Source organism: Pieris rapae, chromosome 10 (assembly GCF_905147795.1).
Source record: "Pieris rapae chromosome 10, ilPieRapa1.1, whole genome shotgun sequence".
Lineage (NCBI taxonomy): Eukaryota > Metazoa > Arthropoda > Insecta > Lepidoptera > Pieridae > Pieris > Pieris rapae.
Window position 1 is genome coordinate 3,385,940 of NC_059518.1, and position 21,801 is coordinate 3,407,740.

The 21,801-nt window shown below is 35.2% G+C and overlaps 1 protein-coding gene across 2 annotated transcripts in view; it reads left to right on the forward strand.

Moving 5' to 3' along the window:
- LOC110994242 (LIM domain transcription factor LMO4) overlaps positions 1 to 21,801 on the forward strand; it is a 136,188-nt gene that overhangs the window by 78,774 nt on the left and 35,613 nt on the right. For both annotated transcript variants that reach the window (XM_022260787.2, XM_022260786.2), the window contains exon 2: positions 2,312 to 2,670. In XM_022260787.2, coding sequence (XP_022116479.1) covers positions 2,381 to 2,670 — 290 coding nt within the window. In that variant the 5' untranslated portion in view covers positions 2,312 to 2,380. The remainder of the gene's footprint in view (positions 1 to 2,311; positions 2,671 to 21,801) is intronic.

Consider the following 21,801-nt stretch of genomic DNA (forward strand, 5'->3'; position numbering starts at 1 on the left):
TAGAAACTGCCTATTAAACAACTACTTAATAGATTAAGTTAATATAATAGGTATTATTATTGAATTGCATAAAAACTTAGGTAAACTCATTTATACGCCAGCAAGTTTATTAAAAAATATTTTTGAAAATACAAAAAATCTAGTACAAAATATGTATGTACAAACATAAACACCTAAACAGTTACATCAGCAAATGATTCCAAATTCAAATTTTAACCTTAATAGAACACTAACAAGATGACTTTCAAAACATTCAGGTGCAGTCCACAGTAATTGAAAAAATCACTTAGGAGGGCGAGGAGTGCCTTTGTCCGGTGGCTAATAAGATTTTTAAACGCCAACAAAGTATCCAATCAATGGAGCTTGAATAATGAAAATGGCACCTGCCCAGGTTCCCAGGCCACCCCCAGTCTAAACACGCATAGGAAAATCTACCAAACGATTCACGACCTAAGTAATAATATATAAACATTAGTTTTCTTTGCACGTTTTAATGTAATTTGTACTCAATTATATCATTCGAAATTTGAATTTTGATAGATTTTTACCGTAAAAATAGGTTAGTTATGATAGTTTTATGGAGTTCAGGACATACTATGGAAGCCAAAAACAAAACTGGTCTGAAGGGCCGGCAACTTATCCTTAACTTATCGGGCATCGAAGGATTTATTTGTCCTTGTCTTCGTTTCAATCATTTAAAGTTCTAGAATAATAGATATTTATTATCTGTTAGTCACACTGTCACAACCAACCAATCTGATGTTCTGAATTTTATTGAAATAAACTCAGTGTAAAGAATATTAAGTTATAGCGACCTCTTGCCATACAGAAATGTTCCAATCACAATCTCCAAGACACTTGTAACCGAACATGTGTTCACAAAATTAACAAAACAGACATAAATCTGGTGTTTTCAGGGTTGTCACAAATTTTTCTTAAAAATAGAAACATATGTAATAAATTTGTAGAAATCCTCAATATGTAAAATAATAATTATAGCAACATGTTCGTTACTGTTTAACCAGACAGTTCAGTGTCAACTGATAGAATTTAACACTACTAAATTTGACTAAAAATAACCAATTGAAAATATATTTTCATCACGGCTATCCGATACCGATGCGTGCCATATTTGAATTTAACTCGTTACTTCCAACATTCCTTTGAACAAGTATTGGGATGATTTGGCGGGTTAACAAGTGGCAAGTGGCAACCCTGTGCGTATCCCGGGTGCGATTTAACGAAGTACGATAGGCGCACGCGACGCCTGCTCATTAGTACGCACGCAACTCGACCGTGCTGTACACGCCATCAATACTAGGCCCTTATAACCTTCATTAGACATACCCGACAACCAGTAATGACTTGCACCTCGCAACAGACATGTCTAGATCGCTCACGAACGGACCGCCTTATTATTCCGCACACGTCAAACATAATCCACCTACCTACAAGCTTAGTACGACGGACAGAAATTAACCAAATTAGATTCAAAGCAAATCGCTTCAAAAGAAAAGGGCTACTGAAATAATTGTCTACTTTACTCTCGGAGAAATAGAATTACAATCTAAATTAATTACGCTTTTAAAGCGTCCGTTATTCTTAATTAGTTTCTGCACCGCAGCGGAAGCTCCGCGCCCGCCTCGCGTTCTCTTAATGAAGGGTAGTTTCAAATCAGTGCGTTTGATCAACTCTGTGCAGTCTTAATTACGGCACCCGTTCTGCGCGGGACAATCCTGTTATTTATGACTACATAAGCTTGATTATTCTTTAATGAATACTTGTTTTAAAACGTTTAATTAAGTTTTATGGCGACGGGATGGCTCAGACGTCCCGCCGCTACGCCGGCCGCTGGCTAATTGGTTAGGGTTGACACCGCCCGAACCCCGCAAAGGACCGAACCCCGCTACGGTTCTAATTGTACGAAATTGTTAATTGGAAAATTTTATAAACGCGCCCGTCCGCGGACCATGGACGATGCCGCCCGGAAGGTCAAACAGAAATTAATTTTCGGCTGAAACGCTTCCAAAATAAAAAAAATATAATTAACTGAAATACATTTCTGTATTCAACTCTGCATTCGGACAATATTATTTAATATTTATTTCTGGTCTAAAATGTTTTTTAACACTTACTATGACCTACTATGTAAAATATATTAACTTGTAAAATCAATTACAGATTTAACAAGTTAATATATTTTACATTTACGTAATCTGACTAATTTATAAATATTTACATTGTTACCTACTTTCCTAATAGTATTTATACTTGTATTATAAACATCTAACCTAGATTTATTTGTGAACAGGGCGTGTAGTTGCGGTGGTACGTGCGAGCGGTCTCCGCTCCAACCGTCAAGCTGGCGAGCGCCCTGAGTATGAACCCGCACTATCACGGGTACGCGGAGCTGAGCTCGCCCCACCCCTCCTCTCCGGAGGCGGCCTTCGCCAACGGACACGACTACCCACACAATAACAATAACCCAGCACTCAAAGAATGCGCCGGATGCGGCGGAAAGATCGTAGAAAGATTCCTCCTCCACGCCCTTGACAGATATTGGCACCATGGTTGTCTCAAATGCACGTGTTGCGGCCAGGCTCTTGCGGATATGGGCAGATCGTTCTACTTCAAAGGAGGGATGATATTATGTAAAAGCGACTATACAAGGTGAGTTTTATAAATAATGTTTTTATTATAGTTGAATTAGTCTAATAAAATCATTATGCTCTGTTATCATTGATTCTGTGTACAAAAGGGAGAACTTAAGAAAATAATTGGCTCCTTAGTAAATCTAGTTATCTGATTTCACAGAATAAATTGTTGCTACACAGATTTAAAATTGCACTTCCCTAGTTTTATGTTCGGTAGTGTTATAATATAATTGTATGTATTGACTATTTAAAATCATTAAGTAATTGATATTAATGTTAAATTTAATCGTTTCTATGCAGTTAGCATAAATATAGACATAACGTTTATTACTAACGAAACACACTCACAGAAACACAAAATAATAATAAAAATTATCAAAATAGAAAAATAACAAAAAATAGGCAATGAATAAAAAAGGAATAAGGTACTTACATTTTAATTGTTTGTGCGTTGTGGTTGTAACTGACCCTGAGTCAGAATTATATTGTACGTGTTCCACGTCTGCTCCACAGTACAATTCAGCGCTGGTAATTCTGCCAGAGACCACGACAGTTATTTTGCGCCTTAAACGCAAAAAAAAAAATATTGTTATTAAAAATAGTAGAAAAAACAATTAACAATGGAAGATTTGTGTTTAAAAGTATATATGTAAATAAAACAAGTAAAACATAAATTGAACATCATTACACATTTCATTGTTTGTCTAGGCGATTGAATCTATAAAAGTCTTGTTGTAAAAACGACAATAATATTGCGTGTCTTCTCATTAAAGCGTAGATGATCTAATGAGAACATAAATTTGTTCATATTACGCCATTAAGTTAATAAATTCTGTCTGAAGCCACTTTAAGTGATCAAGGAACTGCGTTCCTTTACCATGTTTGAAAAATGTTCATTAGTGGCAGTCTACTCTGGCATTCGATGTCTGATTCCCATCGATTGTCAATAACTTATGTTTTTAGTTCAACATCTAACCATGACAATTGCGTCTGTCAAACGTTTTGACCGAAAAAAGTATACCGAGAAAGCCGCGGGCGCATTGTTATGAAAATGCTTAGAGCCGTATACCTGGGTGTGTCACAAAAAGTACTTTTGGGCCGATCGACGGAATCTCTAACTAAATTGGGAATTAAAAAACGCTAAGGGCTAATTTCGATCGACAAACGAAGTTTTTAGTTTATTTTCTCACTAATTAACTGCTGTTGTACCGTCCCGCGTCTGTTCTCATTTATAAATCACGATGCGTTTGTAATTTATAAAGAGAAACAAAAGAAATGTCATGTTTTAGTCACTTTTGACTTATACAACGAAGATGCATATTTAGATTGATGAGAACTGATATACAAGTGAGTCTTACTGTCAACTAATTAAATTCTCCTAAATTAAATTCAGCCTGATTCTATTTACAATGTAAATAAATGTTTTAGTCCCTTTATCCTTTACAAGCATCCCATTTAAAACTTACCATTCTCTTGCAAAAATTGTAGGGAAACATTAATTAAAGAAGTTGTTTTCTGAACGTCAGACTGAAGATATTATGAGTTATAAAGTTTTAGAAGCATTTAACTTGTTCTTTTTAAACTGTGTATTTAATAATTGTACGGCTTACGTGCGTTGTTAGTTGGCAAATCGCACGTGGACCGCAGCTGCCTTCAGGCGCCGCCCTGCTAATTAGTGGAACGCAAGGAATCCATCCCAATTAGCTAGTCCAACTATCTCTACCTAATTGCGTATCGCAACGTATGTACTATGCCACGCACAGTGAGATTCCGCTAGTCTAATTTGGATTATTTGAGATGAAAATACAAATTCATTTTACACTGATTTCCCTTGTTTACCGGTGGTTGTGAACCTAACTAGGAGAGAAGAGTGGGCCAACCGCGAGGTTCGTGCGTCGTAGATTCGATAAAGCTCGTCTCTCAGTTGACAGAGACGCGGCCTAACGAGTGGGGGTGAGCGGTGCGGGGGCGAAGGGGGATGAAGAAGTGCGGTTCCGTGCATGTCTCTGCTGATTGACCCGCGTCACTCGGCAAACAACAACTAACGAGTCGACCCCCGCGCCTCCAGGTACGGTGATTCGCTTGAATCGCTCCCGCGGCGACCGCTCGACTTTACGTACACGTCTTCCCTGATTGAGACTCCTTAACGAAATTAACGTTCTCTCACGCAAACAGCCACAACCCCCTTTTGTCCCGATATGATGGATTGCGGCTCCTAAAAGACGTGTTACTGATTACTGTACACACAAAATTACGCGATGTACTAACAGTGTTATAAATAATTTGATGCTGCTTAAAATAAACATTTGTATATGCGTTAGATTAACTTTTAAAATTCGTAGCAATCAGAAAACTCTGCGCTTCGGGACTTTAAATATTCAACGACATGTTCAGTCCGATTTAGTCCTTATAGACATTTCACATTTAAGTTTAGCCGTATTGCCGTTTCTATGGGTTATTAGATAACTAGTGAAAAAGATGAAAAATTCGCCTACATCTAAAAGATCGAGACGGTGAAGCACGTCCAGGCTCTTGAAGCAGGTTCGTTAAGCTCCGTCAATCAAGGCAATTGCTGCTCAATCGGCAATCAGGCCCGCCGCTAACGAGCCGCCTCTAAAACCAACTTCTTACTCCCTCACACTTTCGCATTGTTAACTCTCGCGCTCGCCACATTTGCAACTTATAGTCCAACTTCTTGAATATCATTTCTGATTATAATAATATTGAAGTCTCTCAATTTTACTTGTATCGTATTTGTATAGGTAATAAAAATTGCTCCACATAAAAAGCCTTAAAGAATGCTATCGACTCAATTATCGCCATAAATATATCAAATGTGACATTAACGAACCAATCAGGGAGGTCTTATCATCAGATAATCCGCATACATGCTATTAAATGGGCAATCAATCACTAATAAATAATTACATCAGTGATATTATCGTGCTAAATATTTATTACATTTTATTAAGCTCTTGTCCGAGCTTCCAATTTTGGTCGCTCGTTAACGCAAAAGACGCACGGTTTAATTGCAACCGCCCGCCTCTAATGAGGCACTATGTCCCAGAACGTTTCTCTTGTGCAAATTGACATTGTACGTAAATTGATGTCGACAAACTCTCATCAAGATGCCAAAGGTTTATATTTTGCTGGCAATTTATATTTAACTAAAAATTTATAGTTACATATAATATGTTAATTTTATTTCAATTTTTATCACAAAATCTCGTAGATTTAGAAAACTTTTAACGTTTTCTGCCACTCTCCTCATAAAAATGCATCTATAATTTGAAACTCTTCAGTTTTTAGAACTGGTCCCTCGGTATCTTAGTAAATCAATCAAATCAAAATATCTTTATTCATCTAGGTAAACATGTACACTTATGAACGTCAAGAAAAACAAATAAAATTAATTGTAAATTTACATTTGCAACCAGTTCGCAAGTCAAGGGCGGGTAAGAAGAACTGGCAAGAAACTTTCCGCCACTCTTTTCAATCGCCAAGTTTTTAATACAAATTGTTTGAACTGGAGCAAATCAATCCCAAGGATTAGGATCATTTAAGTATTCGTCACATTTATAATTTAATTTACTTTTAACAAGGGCTTTGAATTTATTTAGTGATAGTTCTCTAATTTCGCTTTGGAGTAATCTATAGATGTCACTACTTTGTTTCATTCTAAGTCAGAAAGATCATTATGTGTATAACAAATATCTATATTCTATGTGCAATTAACCCATAGTATGTAACTCAAGCAGACAAAGTCCGTTTGATATTAGCATCCACAAAATCCATGTGCAAGTTTTGATAAAGTTTCTTGTGTTCGGTTTATTGAAGTAAAAGGCGTGTGCCGGACTAACGAAGATTGGATTACGCCGACATGACCCCAATTAATTTCGTTTGTCTCTTTGTACCGTCACAAAGACTAAACATCGATGTTAGTCCACGATCTGTGTGTGTAATTTGATTATCGATGACCACTTGTAAAGGCTGTCTATTTCGTCTATGATCAAAGTTATACGCAGTGATATAATATCAGCCTGGTTTTAGGTTTGCAACGTTGTGTTGCAACAGTAATTTGTTGCCGTTCAAAACCAAAGTTTGTCTTAAACAATTGTTTTATTATATACTTAATAATTTGTATAATAATTTCGGTATATATATATATATAAAATATTATAAATATAGTCTGTAATATATTTTTGTAACAAATAAATAAATGTTGGGACAATTTATTTATTTTTCAGAATAATATAATAAAATCATAAACTGTTACCTTAGAAAACCGATGTGGTTTGTATAAATGTAACTCATTATAGTTTAGTTACTTAAGTAGTAACCAAGGAAACCACGCTACAACCCTATTTAGGTGGGTCAGATTTCAGTACCTGTTTCATGATCATTTGTCAATCTAATAAGCAAGTAGGTGATCAGCCTCTTGTGCCTACGCACCCTCGACTTTTGGGTCTAAGGCAAGCCGGTTCCCTCCTTTTGTTTTCCTTTGCTGTTCGAGCGAATGTTAAATGCGGCCATAGACAGTAGTCCATTGGTGCACAGCAGGGTATCGAACCTATGACCTCAGGGATGACAGTCGCATTCTGAAGCCAACACTTCTCTTACATAAGTAATAACAATAATAAATCGGTAAATATAAGATTTTAAAAATGAGGTCAATATTAGGTAAATATGTACTGTATATTTATTTGTGTTGTACATATATTTGTGTTGGAAATAAAAGATAATATTCAATTAAACATGTAAATCTATAAAAGTATGAGAAAACATAATATGTTATTAATACTCTTTTTACGAAGGCTAGAATACAAGTTAATTAAAAAAAATCATTAAGCCTATCGTGTACTGGCGTTAATTAAGTTTTCCTTTGACCTAAGCTAGCTCGTTGACCTCGCAATATAATAATTCATAACTTCCGCCACACAGGAAATATCATTATTTCAATTATCATTTTTAAATCTCATTGCAATGTAGCGTAACATTGTATTTCCTTATTTCTATAAATAGTCATCAAATACATATCTATTTATGTAATTAAAATTAATAATTACGAAACGTTTATAGACGCATAATACAGACAGCATCTACAATATATTGAATAGGCTGCAAATATCTACCCGATTACCGTTCATAAGTTTATAATACCAGAGTTAGAGATTCTCCTAAGACCTAATATAACCTAACCCTCATTCAGTCAAATGCAACACACTCATGCACTCGCGAGTGTTACACGTCGCGTATACTTTTACTAGAACAGTAATTGCAAGAACTATTTTTTTAATGGAATAAACTATTAATTTTTTTATGGAAGCGCTGGGTAACCTGAGGTATTTTAAACTTAAAAGGGCGCCCAAATCTTACACATTTTAATGCATTATTATAAATAAACACTTTTTTATATTGTATTTTAAACAAGACAAATTAATCACTTATATTTTATGAATTTACGTGTCTCCGATCCCGTGTCGAGCATTACGATACTAAGACAATAAAATTCCTTCATAATGATTCCTCCTAGTGTATCGTTCGCTTCTGTAACTTTAGCCACAAATCCTGGAAGATATTTTTTACTTAGTAATCTTACCATAATAATTAATAACTTAATGAAATTAGAATAATAAAAATACGTTTAATTAAAACAATACGAACATGGGAAGGTAATAAATACTTAGTTTAATGTAAAATGTGTATCGTTATCGGATAAGGCCTAAATGCGACGGGCATTTGTCAGTGATAATTTAGCAGCCAGTCTGGAAGTGACATCAAACGGCCATACTGCACTTCAATAAAACAATACATGAATTTGCCTAGTAGTTATTTATTCAGCTATTAGAGATTTATTTGAATTAATAACTAAATAATTTGTAATCATTTTAAAGTGAAACTTTTATTACATCGTCTCAAACTTTTTGGTCTGTGTGGCGCATGTCGCGTGACGGTCGGCCGGGGAGTAGGGATAAAGTGAAAAGCGCTCGTCATAGCAGCCAAGAGCAATATGGCGGCAGTGCACCACGCTATTTCGTTTGTCAGTGTTTGTTTATTTTATATGTGTATATAATCTATATTGTTAAATATTATGTATATCGTACTCTCAAAGACACGGAGTTCAATAAAAATATTCGTTGAAGACTTACTTTTATTATTTCCTTTTTTCAAATTTTCCAAGTATAACATATAGATTGATAAAGCGATTTTTATACCCTTAATGGAATATTATTCACACTATCCTTTTTTTCTCTGCCCTTTTCTCTATATTATACACTCAGGCTTGTTTTCCCTTAGAGGCAGAGACATGACCTCCACTTAGTACGGTGCTGACTCGTCCTTTCTGGTATCTCCTCTCTCTCTCCGCTTATATGTTCGTCGGTTGTAGGTTGTCTAGATATATATAATTTGATGTTAAGAAGTTTTGTTCGTAGTTTAATGGAATAGCATTTCAACATTATCAAAGGCCAAAGCTTCCACGTCTCCTTTCAAATTGAACATTTATTTTCTTATAAAGTAATGAATTATGTAAGATCTAATTCTCCCATTTAAAATATTAAGAGGCACATCAAAGAATGTTTATAAAAGCGAAAATCTTGAAACATATGTAGTCAATAGAACGACGAGAGGGACATGTATTTCCTCGTGGAGTTGACGATCTCGTGTCTCTGGAGGTAGGAAGCACCCATGTCGCTTGTACTCAAGGCTTTGTTACATAAATTGACTTCGGCTTCTTAATTGAAATCTTGTCTTCAAACATTCCACGACATAATACCAGAGATTTTTATCCGATATAACTCTTTATTGCTTAATTAAAAAGTTTCATTGCACACAATGTCAGTTTTAATACGTCACTAAACGTGATAATAGATTATTAAGTTTTCCAATTAATTAATATCGTAGACGAGAGGATCCTATGCACGCAGAGAATGGGGCAGTGGGAGGGGTATGTGTGCAGGGGAGGGGGTGGAGTGATGTTAATTAATAACGTCTGTCTCACGAGCGCTAACGACGCCGTCACGACTACATTATTTAGCCACCTGATTAGTTCGCAGGAGGCACCTAGCCCGCAACTCTAATTAGTGAGCGGCTCGCACAGGACTCAGTTAAATTTGATTTGCCTGCACTATCTCTAATTGGAACTCATTTGTAATTAATGATACACCATTGATGCGGTCGATCAACGCTACGCTTCAATATTTACATTTAAGTTACGAACGGCTAATTCATCAAATATTCGCGATACACCGTTTTCATGTGCAGATGCATCTGTCAACAGAATCGAATTTTTTCTATTCTATTATTAAAGCGTTTAATTTAGGGCAACAGTTTTACACACAAAACGATCAAAACGCAATTTCCCCGTGCCAACCGAATAGGATAGGAAACCTTTTCGAAATTGATATGGGTGGAGCACGGCGCATTGCTGCGTCGCGCCTATGCAGCCTCGTAAACGATGCCCGCTCGGTGGAAAACAGAGCATATACACTCTACCAAACGTACAATATAAAACTTTATCGCATTGTTCTAGAGCATATATTAGAACAGTTCAGATCGCACGGAGTTCCGATGGGTAGAGACGAATTTGTTAATAAATAAAAGCAGTGCCCGGCGTCCAGCCGTCAAAAAAAATTAAAAACAACCAAGCGAAAATTTGGCGCAAGTATGACAGCGGTACTCGTACACAAATCATTGATAGCCATTGACAAAGGAATTTTTAATACAACTAGCCGAGATTCGCCGGAATGCCAGTATCAAGTTGTCAGTTCAAAATATATGGAAGATATGTATCGAACTCAACAGGCTTAATTCGTTTTTCATATTCTGTTTGTGTTAAAACTGCGTTTTCCTTTCAAAGCAACGTTTTTCCCGCAGTTTCCATGTGTGAATGTGTAACAATTAAACAAGTAGGTTCATTGCTTTCGGCGGATCTTTTGTACCTTTTTGTGTAAATTCATTTTCACTAGACTCGTTTTCACATAATTAAAATTAAAACAAAACGGATTCGTTTTAATGAACAAATGTCGGATACGTAATTAGGCTTTGTTTGAGTGAAATTAAATATTTGGTACTCTTTTGTAAGAATGTAAAGACTTGTAAAGGATTAACTTGTTTTGAAATTTAAATTTTAGAGCAAGTTTTTATAAAATAACAAAAACTATACAATGACTAATGAGTAATGTATCCTCGCTGAGAAAAGGTAGATATTAGGAGTTTTCATATTCATCGTGAAGGGGTACACAAGAAAGTTAGGATATTCAGTAGCAAGAAAAAAAAAATTTAAAATAAAAATTGGGCCTTAATATTTTTATTTAGGCTCAATTTATTATTATATATATTATATATATATATATATTATATATTATAATATATATTTATAAACAAATGCAATGTATTAAAAAAAACGTTAATAAACTTTCGTAGTATAGCGAAGATATATGATTAAACCCTTCAGTCAGTGACGAGGATCAAATCATGTCAATTAATGTCTCGGTAACTCGCGTCAAGTGGTAACTGTTTCCGATAGCTCTGATCTTAATTAACCTCATGTGTTAACCTTGGCTTACTATGTTGCTCAAGTTTATATGATGCTGTAATTTTCAGTTTTTTTTTTTCATATATACGGAAATTATGATCTATATTTTTTGTGTTTCTTTACTTTTTTTACGCGTAAGGAATTTTAAGAATCATAAAATTATTATACCTGTGTACACACCGCATATCCAAGTTGTTATTTGACTAAGAAATTCCGGTATTCTCATGATCCTTTATCGTACGAACGGTGTTAAATGTAGACAGAAAGTCCATTGGTGCCCACCCGGAATTACGACGCCAATTGGACAATGAAATCATTAGACCTGATGGTATCTAATCTGCTCCAAAATTATATTAGTACATACAAAAAATAACGAACTAAATAAAAGGCTCTCGTGTGTGTTGGCGGACTTACGAATCTGTAAGGTCTTTCAAGAAGCTCCTAGAGCTTCTTGAAAGACCATAAGTCGGAAATACGTCGACGGGCAGCTGGTTCCAAATAGAGGTGAAGAATAGCTGAACCAAAACGATTTAATTAACTACCGTCAATTTTATAGAAAAAGTTTTGTTATAATACATTTATACCGTAAAGAAGCGATCGAATTTCGTATTAACTGTGTAATTCTTATCAACGATTAATACTTCGTTTAAAGGGTAAAAACACTAATTGCGGACACCTTACCGGCAAAAAAGTGAGTGGAAACGTTCGCGTGGAATGTCAGCGCGTTCGCTTTTAGTGCTCTCCCATTTTTTCAATTTAATGTGTAGTATATTAGTGTTGTTATTATTTGCAGCATCCCTCGCGTGCCGCCCCACCTGCCCCACTCGAATTAGTAAACAAACGTCTTTACGAGCGGTTTTACGATCCCCACGATATTTCGGTCTCGCACACGCTCTTTTACGACATAATGAATTTGTTGATGAACTACGTACTAGAAAGTTTCGAAATAGACGCGTCTGGTGACCGCTACCGTATGAATCTTGGGAGATTTTTTTAACGGTCCTAAAAGAATTTTAACTGTATGTATTGGGTTTTTATGCTCCCACAAAAACAATACAGACGTCAGAATATCGAGAGTGATAGTGTGAAGCGGGATCTTTAATAAGTCAGACGGTCGCGGTTCTTTAAATTGCCTCCACTGGTTACAACTTTTAATGAGGCAAAATTCCCCGTCCGATTCGATGACGTCGCCTTAACCTGTTCGTTAGCGCAAAAACGGGCTTCACTAACGCAGCATTAGAATACACCCCCAGGCCCTGGGTATACCGATGACAATATTATGTTTAACTTAGTCATAACCTAAAAAACACATACATTTTTAAAATATGTTTTTTTACATTTATAAATTTTTCGTGTATCAGTCGTGGTGGTCCATCACTTGATTACAATAAATTATAGCATGACTTAAAAATTTAATTATTAAAAATGCTAAAAAAATCGTATTATACTTAAGTGGTTTATTATTATTAATTTTATTAGTTTGGTTGATTACTTTCCATCCAGTGTATCCCAGCCTTAACCCAAAAAGATGGCCCCTGATTTGTGGCGGACTTTCTCTCTGTTGTTGTCACATTAGCAAATAACTGCGAGGCTAACTTTGCCGATACGTTAATGATGTCGACGGGATGTCTATTACGAGAAAAAACTCTTTTGTGGCTCCAAGATGCCGAGTCTCCTCTATTAACGGACAACCACGTGACTTGACTTAAACGCGCCAAACTTTTTCAAGTTAAATAAATTTAAAAAAAGAATATATTATATTTAGTAGACTGTTTGAGTAGCTTTTTAAATAAACATTCAAAATTCAAAATGTACACGTACATTATCGATCAGGGCAATTAGGAGTTTAACGGGTACAAATAACGGATTTATTAGGAAACAATTCTGAAAAGGTGGAAAAGGTCAGAGGGGTGTTAAAGGATGGGTGTCTAATTAGGGAGGGGTGCAGGTAATGAGCCGCGATCGCCGAACCGATAGAAGAATATTTACGCGGTGGTCGCTCTGAAAATTGCGAGGTTTTGTTTTAAAAGCGGTAACCGTTTGAGTTTTGCGATTAAGGAGTTTAATTAGATCGTTGTTTACAACCTCATTACTGTAGGTATCCGTAGAATGGGTTCTGATATCGTCTGATATAATTTATTACAATGAAAATTCAGATTGTATAACGTAATCAACATTTGCGTTACTGTTTATTCTGAATTAATTAAAAAACACTTATTTAATTATGTTTGAGTACTTACTTATTGAAATCCTTTTTAAGTTCAAATTCAAATAGGGATGGAATAAGCATTTGTTAATGTAATGTATTTGATTAATCGACTTAATCAAAAATAATTTCCAATTGATTCTCATTTCCAGTCCTGTTAGGGTGCATGCACAGAGCACCTGTGAGTGCACTGCATCCGGTCTGTCCAATTACTGAGCCCTTTACCCTAAATAAAGCACCCTAACGATCCTCGCCGGACACCGCTTAAATGTACGTCGAGATTCATTAATGATGCAAAAATATGAATACCCTCTAAGTGCTTTTACTGAGCTCTCATGAGCAAATTTAGCATCAAATTTTACTACAAAATAAAGCGAAGTTTCTCACAATTATTCAATCCATGCCATCAAGCGTGTATCGATGAAGAATTAAGTGCTCCATCCCGATCCAGTTACCTAGCGCCATCCATCTCGGTCCTATCGTGAAGCCATACTAACGAGACACGTTGGCCACGCGAGACGCGATCAAAAAACAATCGAAATAAAGTTCGATATCGTATTGCGGGATGAGTTCGCGCTACCGATTAGATAGCTGCAGTTTTTGTTTGATATAGCAATTTAACGCTCTTATTTAGTCTGTATTAAAGGTCATTTTAGCTATGTGTATATCGTTAATGTCGCGAAATCGCGATAAAGATCAACGCAATCGTTTCGCATCGGCACCCTTTATTTATTTAATCAGTCTGAGCGACGGACAATGTGCTATTGTAACTTTTGATATTGTGTTTACCGCTGGTCTAAAATAGGAGCCTAGACCGCACTCGTTTTATATGACAGATAACAAGCAGGTATTATTTATTCTCAATATGTCCTTACACATTTCATTAAATAGTAACAAATAATAATTTATTAATACATTTTATTACAATCCATTTATCAAATCCAAATCAAAATAAAACATTTGAATGTAAATTAATTACAATAATCCCATCTCTATTTATTTAATATTCAGTTAACGTTATTTTATGCTTAGATCTTAATTAAAACTCGAAACTCAGGCGGGTGCTTCAATTATTACCGTAGCAGCAATAATAAGCATATAAATGATGAATTTATTTTATTAGCATAGAAATGAGTTCGATGGCTAATCGGTGCAGCGTCAAAAATGTTTAATTAAAAAGATTGATGCTTACCGGTACCGGGGCGCCAGAAGTACAGTGAAGTTGCAAACTTATCTAATTAGTTAGCGCGCACCCAACCACCCGCCCGCCCAGCGTAGGGCGGGTGACGGTGGGCGCGCGGGGGCAATTAGCGGTGATAGTCGATTAGCTCATCGTATGAGCGCGGCTTTTGACAAATGTTATGTGCAATAATTCATTATTATTTATGAGTGTAACAGATAATTGGTGTAATTAATACGCGAGCTCGTGGCCAATTAATTTTGATGCGTTTGACCGATGCTGTTAGTATAATTATAAGCGTCTATCGTAATTAGTATTTTATCCTTTGTTTACCTGCAGTATTTTACTGCAACACGCTACACATAAGATAATATAATGTTCGGCTGTTAATAGTTTTTATTCGTGACACAGAACATTGAAAAAGCTCTTCCTCCCACCAAATAGTTGAACATAAGTTTAAGATTATTAATAAAGTTGGCGATTGCGAGTAATAACTAGATAATTGATTTTAGCAAGTTGATGGATAAATTAACATTAATTACAAAACTTTCTCCCGGCTCTTCGAACAACAGGTTTTATTAATATAACTGTTTGAGCATTTATACGTATACCATGTTTTAATTGAAACTGTAAATGAAATAAACGCTTTGTAACGGTACATAGTATCTAAACTAGCAAGCAAAGGACAAGTTGTAAGAACATATATAGGGCGTCTAATTGTCTAGGAGAGCCGCAATCAGCAGGACCCGCCCTTAACACTTGTTAGGTTTTTCCTCGCCGCACTAATAGTTTCGCTAAGCGACCACTGGAGTGGAACAAGGCGTTTAATTAAAGAACGCTCACCTCACGGCCCGTTGTCGGCCGGCTCATCGCATGCGCCTTAATTAGTTTCAGACCGCCCTAACGGGCTTATTTTGTTTTTCTCGGATAATTTTTAATTAAACGCTTGATTAAAATGAAAGTTTGCGTAAGTAGCGAGCGAGGAACAATCGGGCCGGAGTTTAGGATAATGAATTGATGGTGTTACTTTGCTCGACGCTCGCAAGGGACTTAATTAAAAATCGCCGATAGAGTGTGTAGAGGGGAGTTGGAACGAGTTTATGGAACTTAGTCCGGAGCCTCTGTTGTTTTACTAGCTATGTCAATTTGAATACTAGATTGCTTCACAGCTACGTGTTAAGGTTTGTTGATGATATATTTTGAATTTTTCAAAAATATCGCGTCAATCAACATCGTTTGTTCGAAGAAATACCGGCCGCTTAAAATATTTATTTTATTAATATTTAAATATGCATACGTTTTCTACTAGGAACATGTATACATTACTTTGTCTGCCAACGTAAAAGCAATAAATCTTTACGAATACAATTTACTGATTAAGTATTTACTACTCCAATAAAGCCAACAGGGATTATAAATTGTCTGGTCTTTAGCTTTCGATTTCACACATATGTTTATTAGTAATCATAACAATCAAATATAAAGTACATATTTACAATTTCCTTAACCTACATACTTAATAGAAAAATAATTACAACACATTTAAAAAGTTTAGTCCCTGCCGTGTTGTTTCCACGAGTATGTAAGTGTGTGCTCATATTTCACCATGGCTCCTCCTGATAGAGGACAAATGTTTGTTTTTAATTTATTTTACTATTATTGAATACTCAAAATGTCACATGGAACATGGTGTAATGGTTGCAGCTCCTTACAAACGTTGTATAAAAAAACCTGGCGATTAAAAAGAGTGGCGGAGAGTTTATTGCCAGGTCTTCTCTTCTGTGCTACACCCTTGATTTGAACTGGCAGTAAATGTAAATTCACAATTAGTTTAATTTTTTTTGACGTTCATAAGTGTACTTGTTTACCTATATGAATAAAGATATTTTTGTTTATTTGTTTGAATGTACCTTTTACATTTTACCGCTCAGTCAGACAATAATTCGTAATATAAATAACGTATAAGTTCAATAGTCTAAAGTTATTCCTAAAATTAGCACCTTAAACAAACACCTCAACTTTATAATATTAAGTGTATATAAATTTAATTTATGATAAAACATTCGCTCTCGCGCATCCTATGAACGTATCAATCTCGCAAGTTAAGACGGCCCGGGCGGCATGCGTCATTAGCAAATTCTTGACTTGTCGACGCCACGCGCCCACTAACGAGTTTCTTGCTAACGACGTGCTAACTTGATACACCTAACATGCATTGTGATTATAACGACATCCGATAACACCTCTACTTTATGCCTAGTTGCCGTAACTAGCGTAACACTCGTTAAATCTTTGCGATTTCGCGACTTGTTAGGGATTCTAGAAAACTTATCCTGCAGTTCTGCATTTCTTGTTTTGAATATTGTAGCTGAGTTAACATTGTCAAAGGATAAAGGTGTAAATCCTCTCTCAACTTTCAAATCTCAGTCGCTAATTTTGGTTTTACGATAATAAAGTTATCCTATATTGAGTTATAGTATGATTAGAACTTGAACATAAATGGAACATAAAAAATTGATTTCGCAAAATGGGAACATAAATTGGTTGTTAAGTATACATTTACCTATAAATTATTACCTATATATTATGCTATTTTCCGCAACAGGTGTCATCAATATAAAAATACCTAATTGACTGTACCAATAATGTTGTCAACATTTTCTATTGTTACGATGTCTTCTCAAGACTTCTTGGTAGGTACTATGCGGTCCTTTCACTATTTTGACAATGATATATACATAGTTGCTTATTTGTATACAAACATGATTTTCAAAATCCACAAAAGTTGATAATCTTGTAAAGAGAGTTTGTTTTGTTAAATTTACAATTTGACTGTAAGATACAATAATAAGCGGTACATCATAGTATGATGTACCTGTGTACATGTACCTACATGTGTAGTTAGTATGATGATCATACATACGTTTTGTCCTTTTAACAGATCAGTGTTCTGTTAGCATTTGCTAACTAAATTGTGATACTTAAAAGACTTACATGAACGAGCAACTGTTTTGGTGTCACCAGTGTTGTAGGCCCTAAATTTATTCTCAAAATTTAAAAGTCTTATTTATTTGAATGATTTTACAATCGCCCCTAAAAATACAAAAGCCTCTTAGCCATTATAAAACACTTTCCTTTCCACCAAGCGAATAAGTGGCCGTAGATTGACAGATGACTCTGCTCCCGGTTGAGGCGTCTTCGAATCGACGCAACAAGTACGCCCGAGAACACGATAGATTTATGTATAGGCTATACAGTATAGCACCTATTTTCCTACCTTCGATTAGAGTCTGAATTTTTTATTAGTCATTTGGTAGATTACGTTACATACAGAACACATTGTACTTTCGTTACAGTGAAGTACCCGGGTTTCATTTGTTTTATTTCATGGTTTATTGGTAGCTAAACTATTAAACTAAAACGTGTTTTAGTACATTTATTACGTGTTGGTATATTTGTTAAATTGCCATTCAAGAATTATTTGCGACATATTGTTGTAATGGAAAAAACGAAGTACATGCATTGTAAATCTATTTAAATAATTGGCCACGCAGTAAAGTCTTTAGGTAGACTAATTTCCTCTTTAGATAAAGTTTTAAAGACGTTTTAACTATTTTCAATGAGAACAGTGCTGGCCTAGTGGCTCCAGCGTGCGACTCATACCTGAGGTCGTAGGTTCGATCCCCGGCTGTGCAATGGACCACCAATGGACTTTCTTTCTATGTGCGCATTTAACATTTGGTCGAACGGTGAATGAAAACATCGTGAGGAAACCGACATGTCTTAGACCTAAAAAAAAGTCGATGACGTGTCAGCCACTGGAGGCTGACCTACTTGCCTCTAAAAAAATGATCAAGAAACAGATTCAGAAATCTGAGGCCAAGACCTAAAACTATTTTCAATAGACTTTAAAAGAAGAGGATATTAAGAGCCGTTGTATGATTATCTTAAAAACGTTTAATATGGATTGGTCATTTGCATTTGGACCGTAAACATTGCAATTATCCTTCCAAGAAACGTTATTAACTTTTAGGTATAGAGGTTAACTACTCAATAAAACTTCAATACCAATTACTTGGAAACTTATTTATTTACACTAGAATTCATTTATTCACACTTAGGATTCGAGCAATATTATACAGAATCCTTTCACCTTTATTCCTCTCACTAATGATCTCGCTGAGAGGTTTTAAATTATGTTCCTTATAACAATCTGAAGTCGACGTATACAACATTCAGAACGGGAACGTCTCCGTAATGAATAAAATAACGCGTCAAGATACAGTCTTCATCTTAAATTAATGAGAATTCACGTATTCAATTTTACACGTGATGTAAGGAAATAAACTTCGACGAAGTTTATCATACAGGATTCTAATTAATAGACCTAAAAGTTTTCGATTAGGAATTCTTAAATAAATCACGAATGCGAAAGGATTCCCTTTATCAGTTAGATTAAAGTTCGAATGAGATGAAAACAAATTCATGTGTCCTTTAATGTAATGAAATGTTTCAGATTTTGAAAGTTTCTTAGTTTGGTGTAATTTGTCTAAGATGTTCAGAGTTTCGATTTGTTTAATTAAAAACATCGTATGTTAATATATTCACATTTCGTGATATATTTTATTTTAAAATTGTCAAACTACTGAACTTAACAGCAATATACATTCATATGCCTAAAGTTAACTTACACTTAAATATATAAATTAAACGTTTAATTATATTTTGTTCTTCTAATCTTAATTCTCTCACATTAGTGTTCACATATAGTGTAACCACACCTGGAAATAAACACGACGAATTTGACTATTTAATGAAAAAATGTATTAAGTCCTTCAATTCGAAATATTGCGGTCCCGATAGAAAGCAAGAGCAACTCCGGAGCTTCTGTAACATGGCTTTGCAGGAACTACTCGATGTGATTTTAGTGGGTATTGCTCACCCTACCCTAGTCCCAGGTACCTGTGATTGAGTGGGTACGACCCACATATCCCTGCAACTTTTGGCAGGTATGCGCATTTCCATCTCGGATGTAAAAAAAAATATATATTGTTGTAATTGTTTCTGTAAAGTTGATACTTTTGTCTTCGTAAAATGCGCAGAGGCAAAGAACATAGAGAAACTGGCGGTGGTTGGTAAAACAGACGGCAAAAATCACGTGGCCGTTCACTAACCAGATGGACCGATCAAGTTAAAGCATCATCCTCAAAGCTTTACACTACAATAAGATAGGCGAGGACAGAAATCGGTAAAACACATAGTCCGTCTCAGATGTTTTCCTTGCTGATCTCAATGCTACAGATTAGGAGAAGGAGATACTTTTTAAACATCGAACATGGTAAATGATATCTTTGAAGTGTGCAATTTTACATAAGGGTAAATACGCGCAAGAAAATAACTCCGATAGGCTTGACAAGTTTCACGAACTCCAACATATTTGCGTGTATCGGCTCCCGCGACCAACACAAATAGATTCGTATGTTTGTCTTGGCTCGGTTTAATTAATTTTACCTTCATACACCGATACCTACTGTTTGTCGGTCGTTCCTTAATTGAAAACGCTCTTACCGGAGTAAATGAAATCCTATTTGCTGCGAGTGATTGAAGCGAATTTATCTTTTAAGACTTTCAAATTTATCTTTTGCCACAAATAATTTTCAGCACGAAGAGTCAGGTAATTAAATTTTGATTGCTTTTGGGCTGATTGTTTCGATTTATTAATATTCCGTCCGGCTGTAAATAATATGCCGTCCGCTAATGGCTATTGCAATAATTACTCATTAAGTATTAAAGAGGAGTATTAAACGGAAACAGCTGCATCGGTGTTCTCGGCCGTGGGGTGACTATGAGCGAATCGACATGTATATTGTATGTACTTACGTACAATTTACATCCTAAATTCATTCCATAAAATTATAACTAAAATCATCCGAAATTATATTTAAAGGTTATATTTAAAACAGTAACTATTATAATTACTGATTGTCATTTCAACAAAACAAAAACATTCGACGATCGCTCATAACCAAAAAATGTCGCCTCGTATAAAATGATATAACAAAACCCGTTCAACACAATACATGCGCCTTTTAATCACTATGGTAATAACCAAATAAATTGAAATCATTTACAATAACTCTGCAACACGATCAGTTTAATTTGACAATACAATTAAAATTCAATCTTTGCGAGTAATTAGACTGTCTGTTGAATTCAAACATTAATTGTACATGGATTTTAATTAAATAATTTTCTCCTACATTATAATCTAAATATGAATTATTTTACAGTTGTGTTCGTAACATAAAACTATTAAGAAAGATGTAAAGAACAATACATATAAATAAAAGCAGCTATATTTGGAATACTGAAGTATCATCGAAGTATCACAGAAGAATCATACATATAAAAAAATATCTTATCAATATAAGTAACCTAAAACGTTCCGAGTTAAGTTCGGTGGCGTTTGTTGTATATACTCAAATATATAAAAAATGAAACACTTTAGTGGCTCCAGTGTGCGACTCCATACCTGAGGTCGTAGGTTCGATCCCCGGCTGTGCACCATTGGACTTTCTTTCTATGTGCGCATGTAACATTTGCTCGATCGGTGTGGGAAATCATCGTTAGGAAACCGACGTCTTAGACCTTAACAGTCGACGACGTGTGTCAGGCACTGGAGGCTGATCACTTGCCTTTAAAAATGCGAAATCTGAGGACCTAGACCAAAAGAAGTTGTAGTGCCGCTGATTTATTTATTTACTTGTCATTATATTATTTTATGAACAATTTATCAAAGTTTAACGGGCTATAATCGTGAGCTTGTTACCCGTTACCGCTATCTTAACATCAAGCATTAAATTTAGAATTCTCAAGTGAACCGATAAATTGAAAGCTTTCCTTCCATATTTCTCTAATGCGAAAGCTTTGACCGATCCAGTTCTATTTTCCTCATATATTAGAATGTACAAATCAAAAGACCTTGGGAACATTTAATCTGACCCTTTAACAAAAATTCCAATAAATCTTGCAAAATTTCTTCAAATTGTAACAATAGAGAAAGAATTCTTCATAAATTATTTATTGATAAATAACTTGTATTATAGAACTGTTTTTCACATCTATTGATATGAATAAAAAGACAGAGGGGACTGGATACTGTAAAATTTTATTCAGATATAGGAATTTTATTTAGAATATAGGAATATCGGAGTTTTAACTTTTT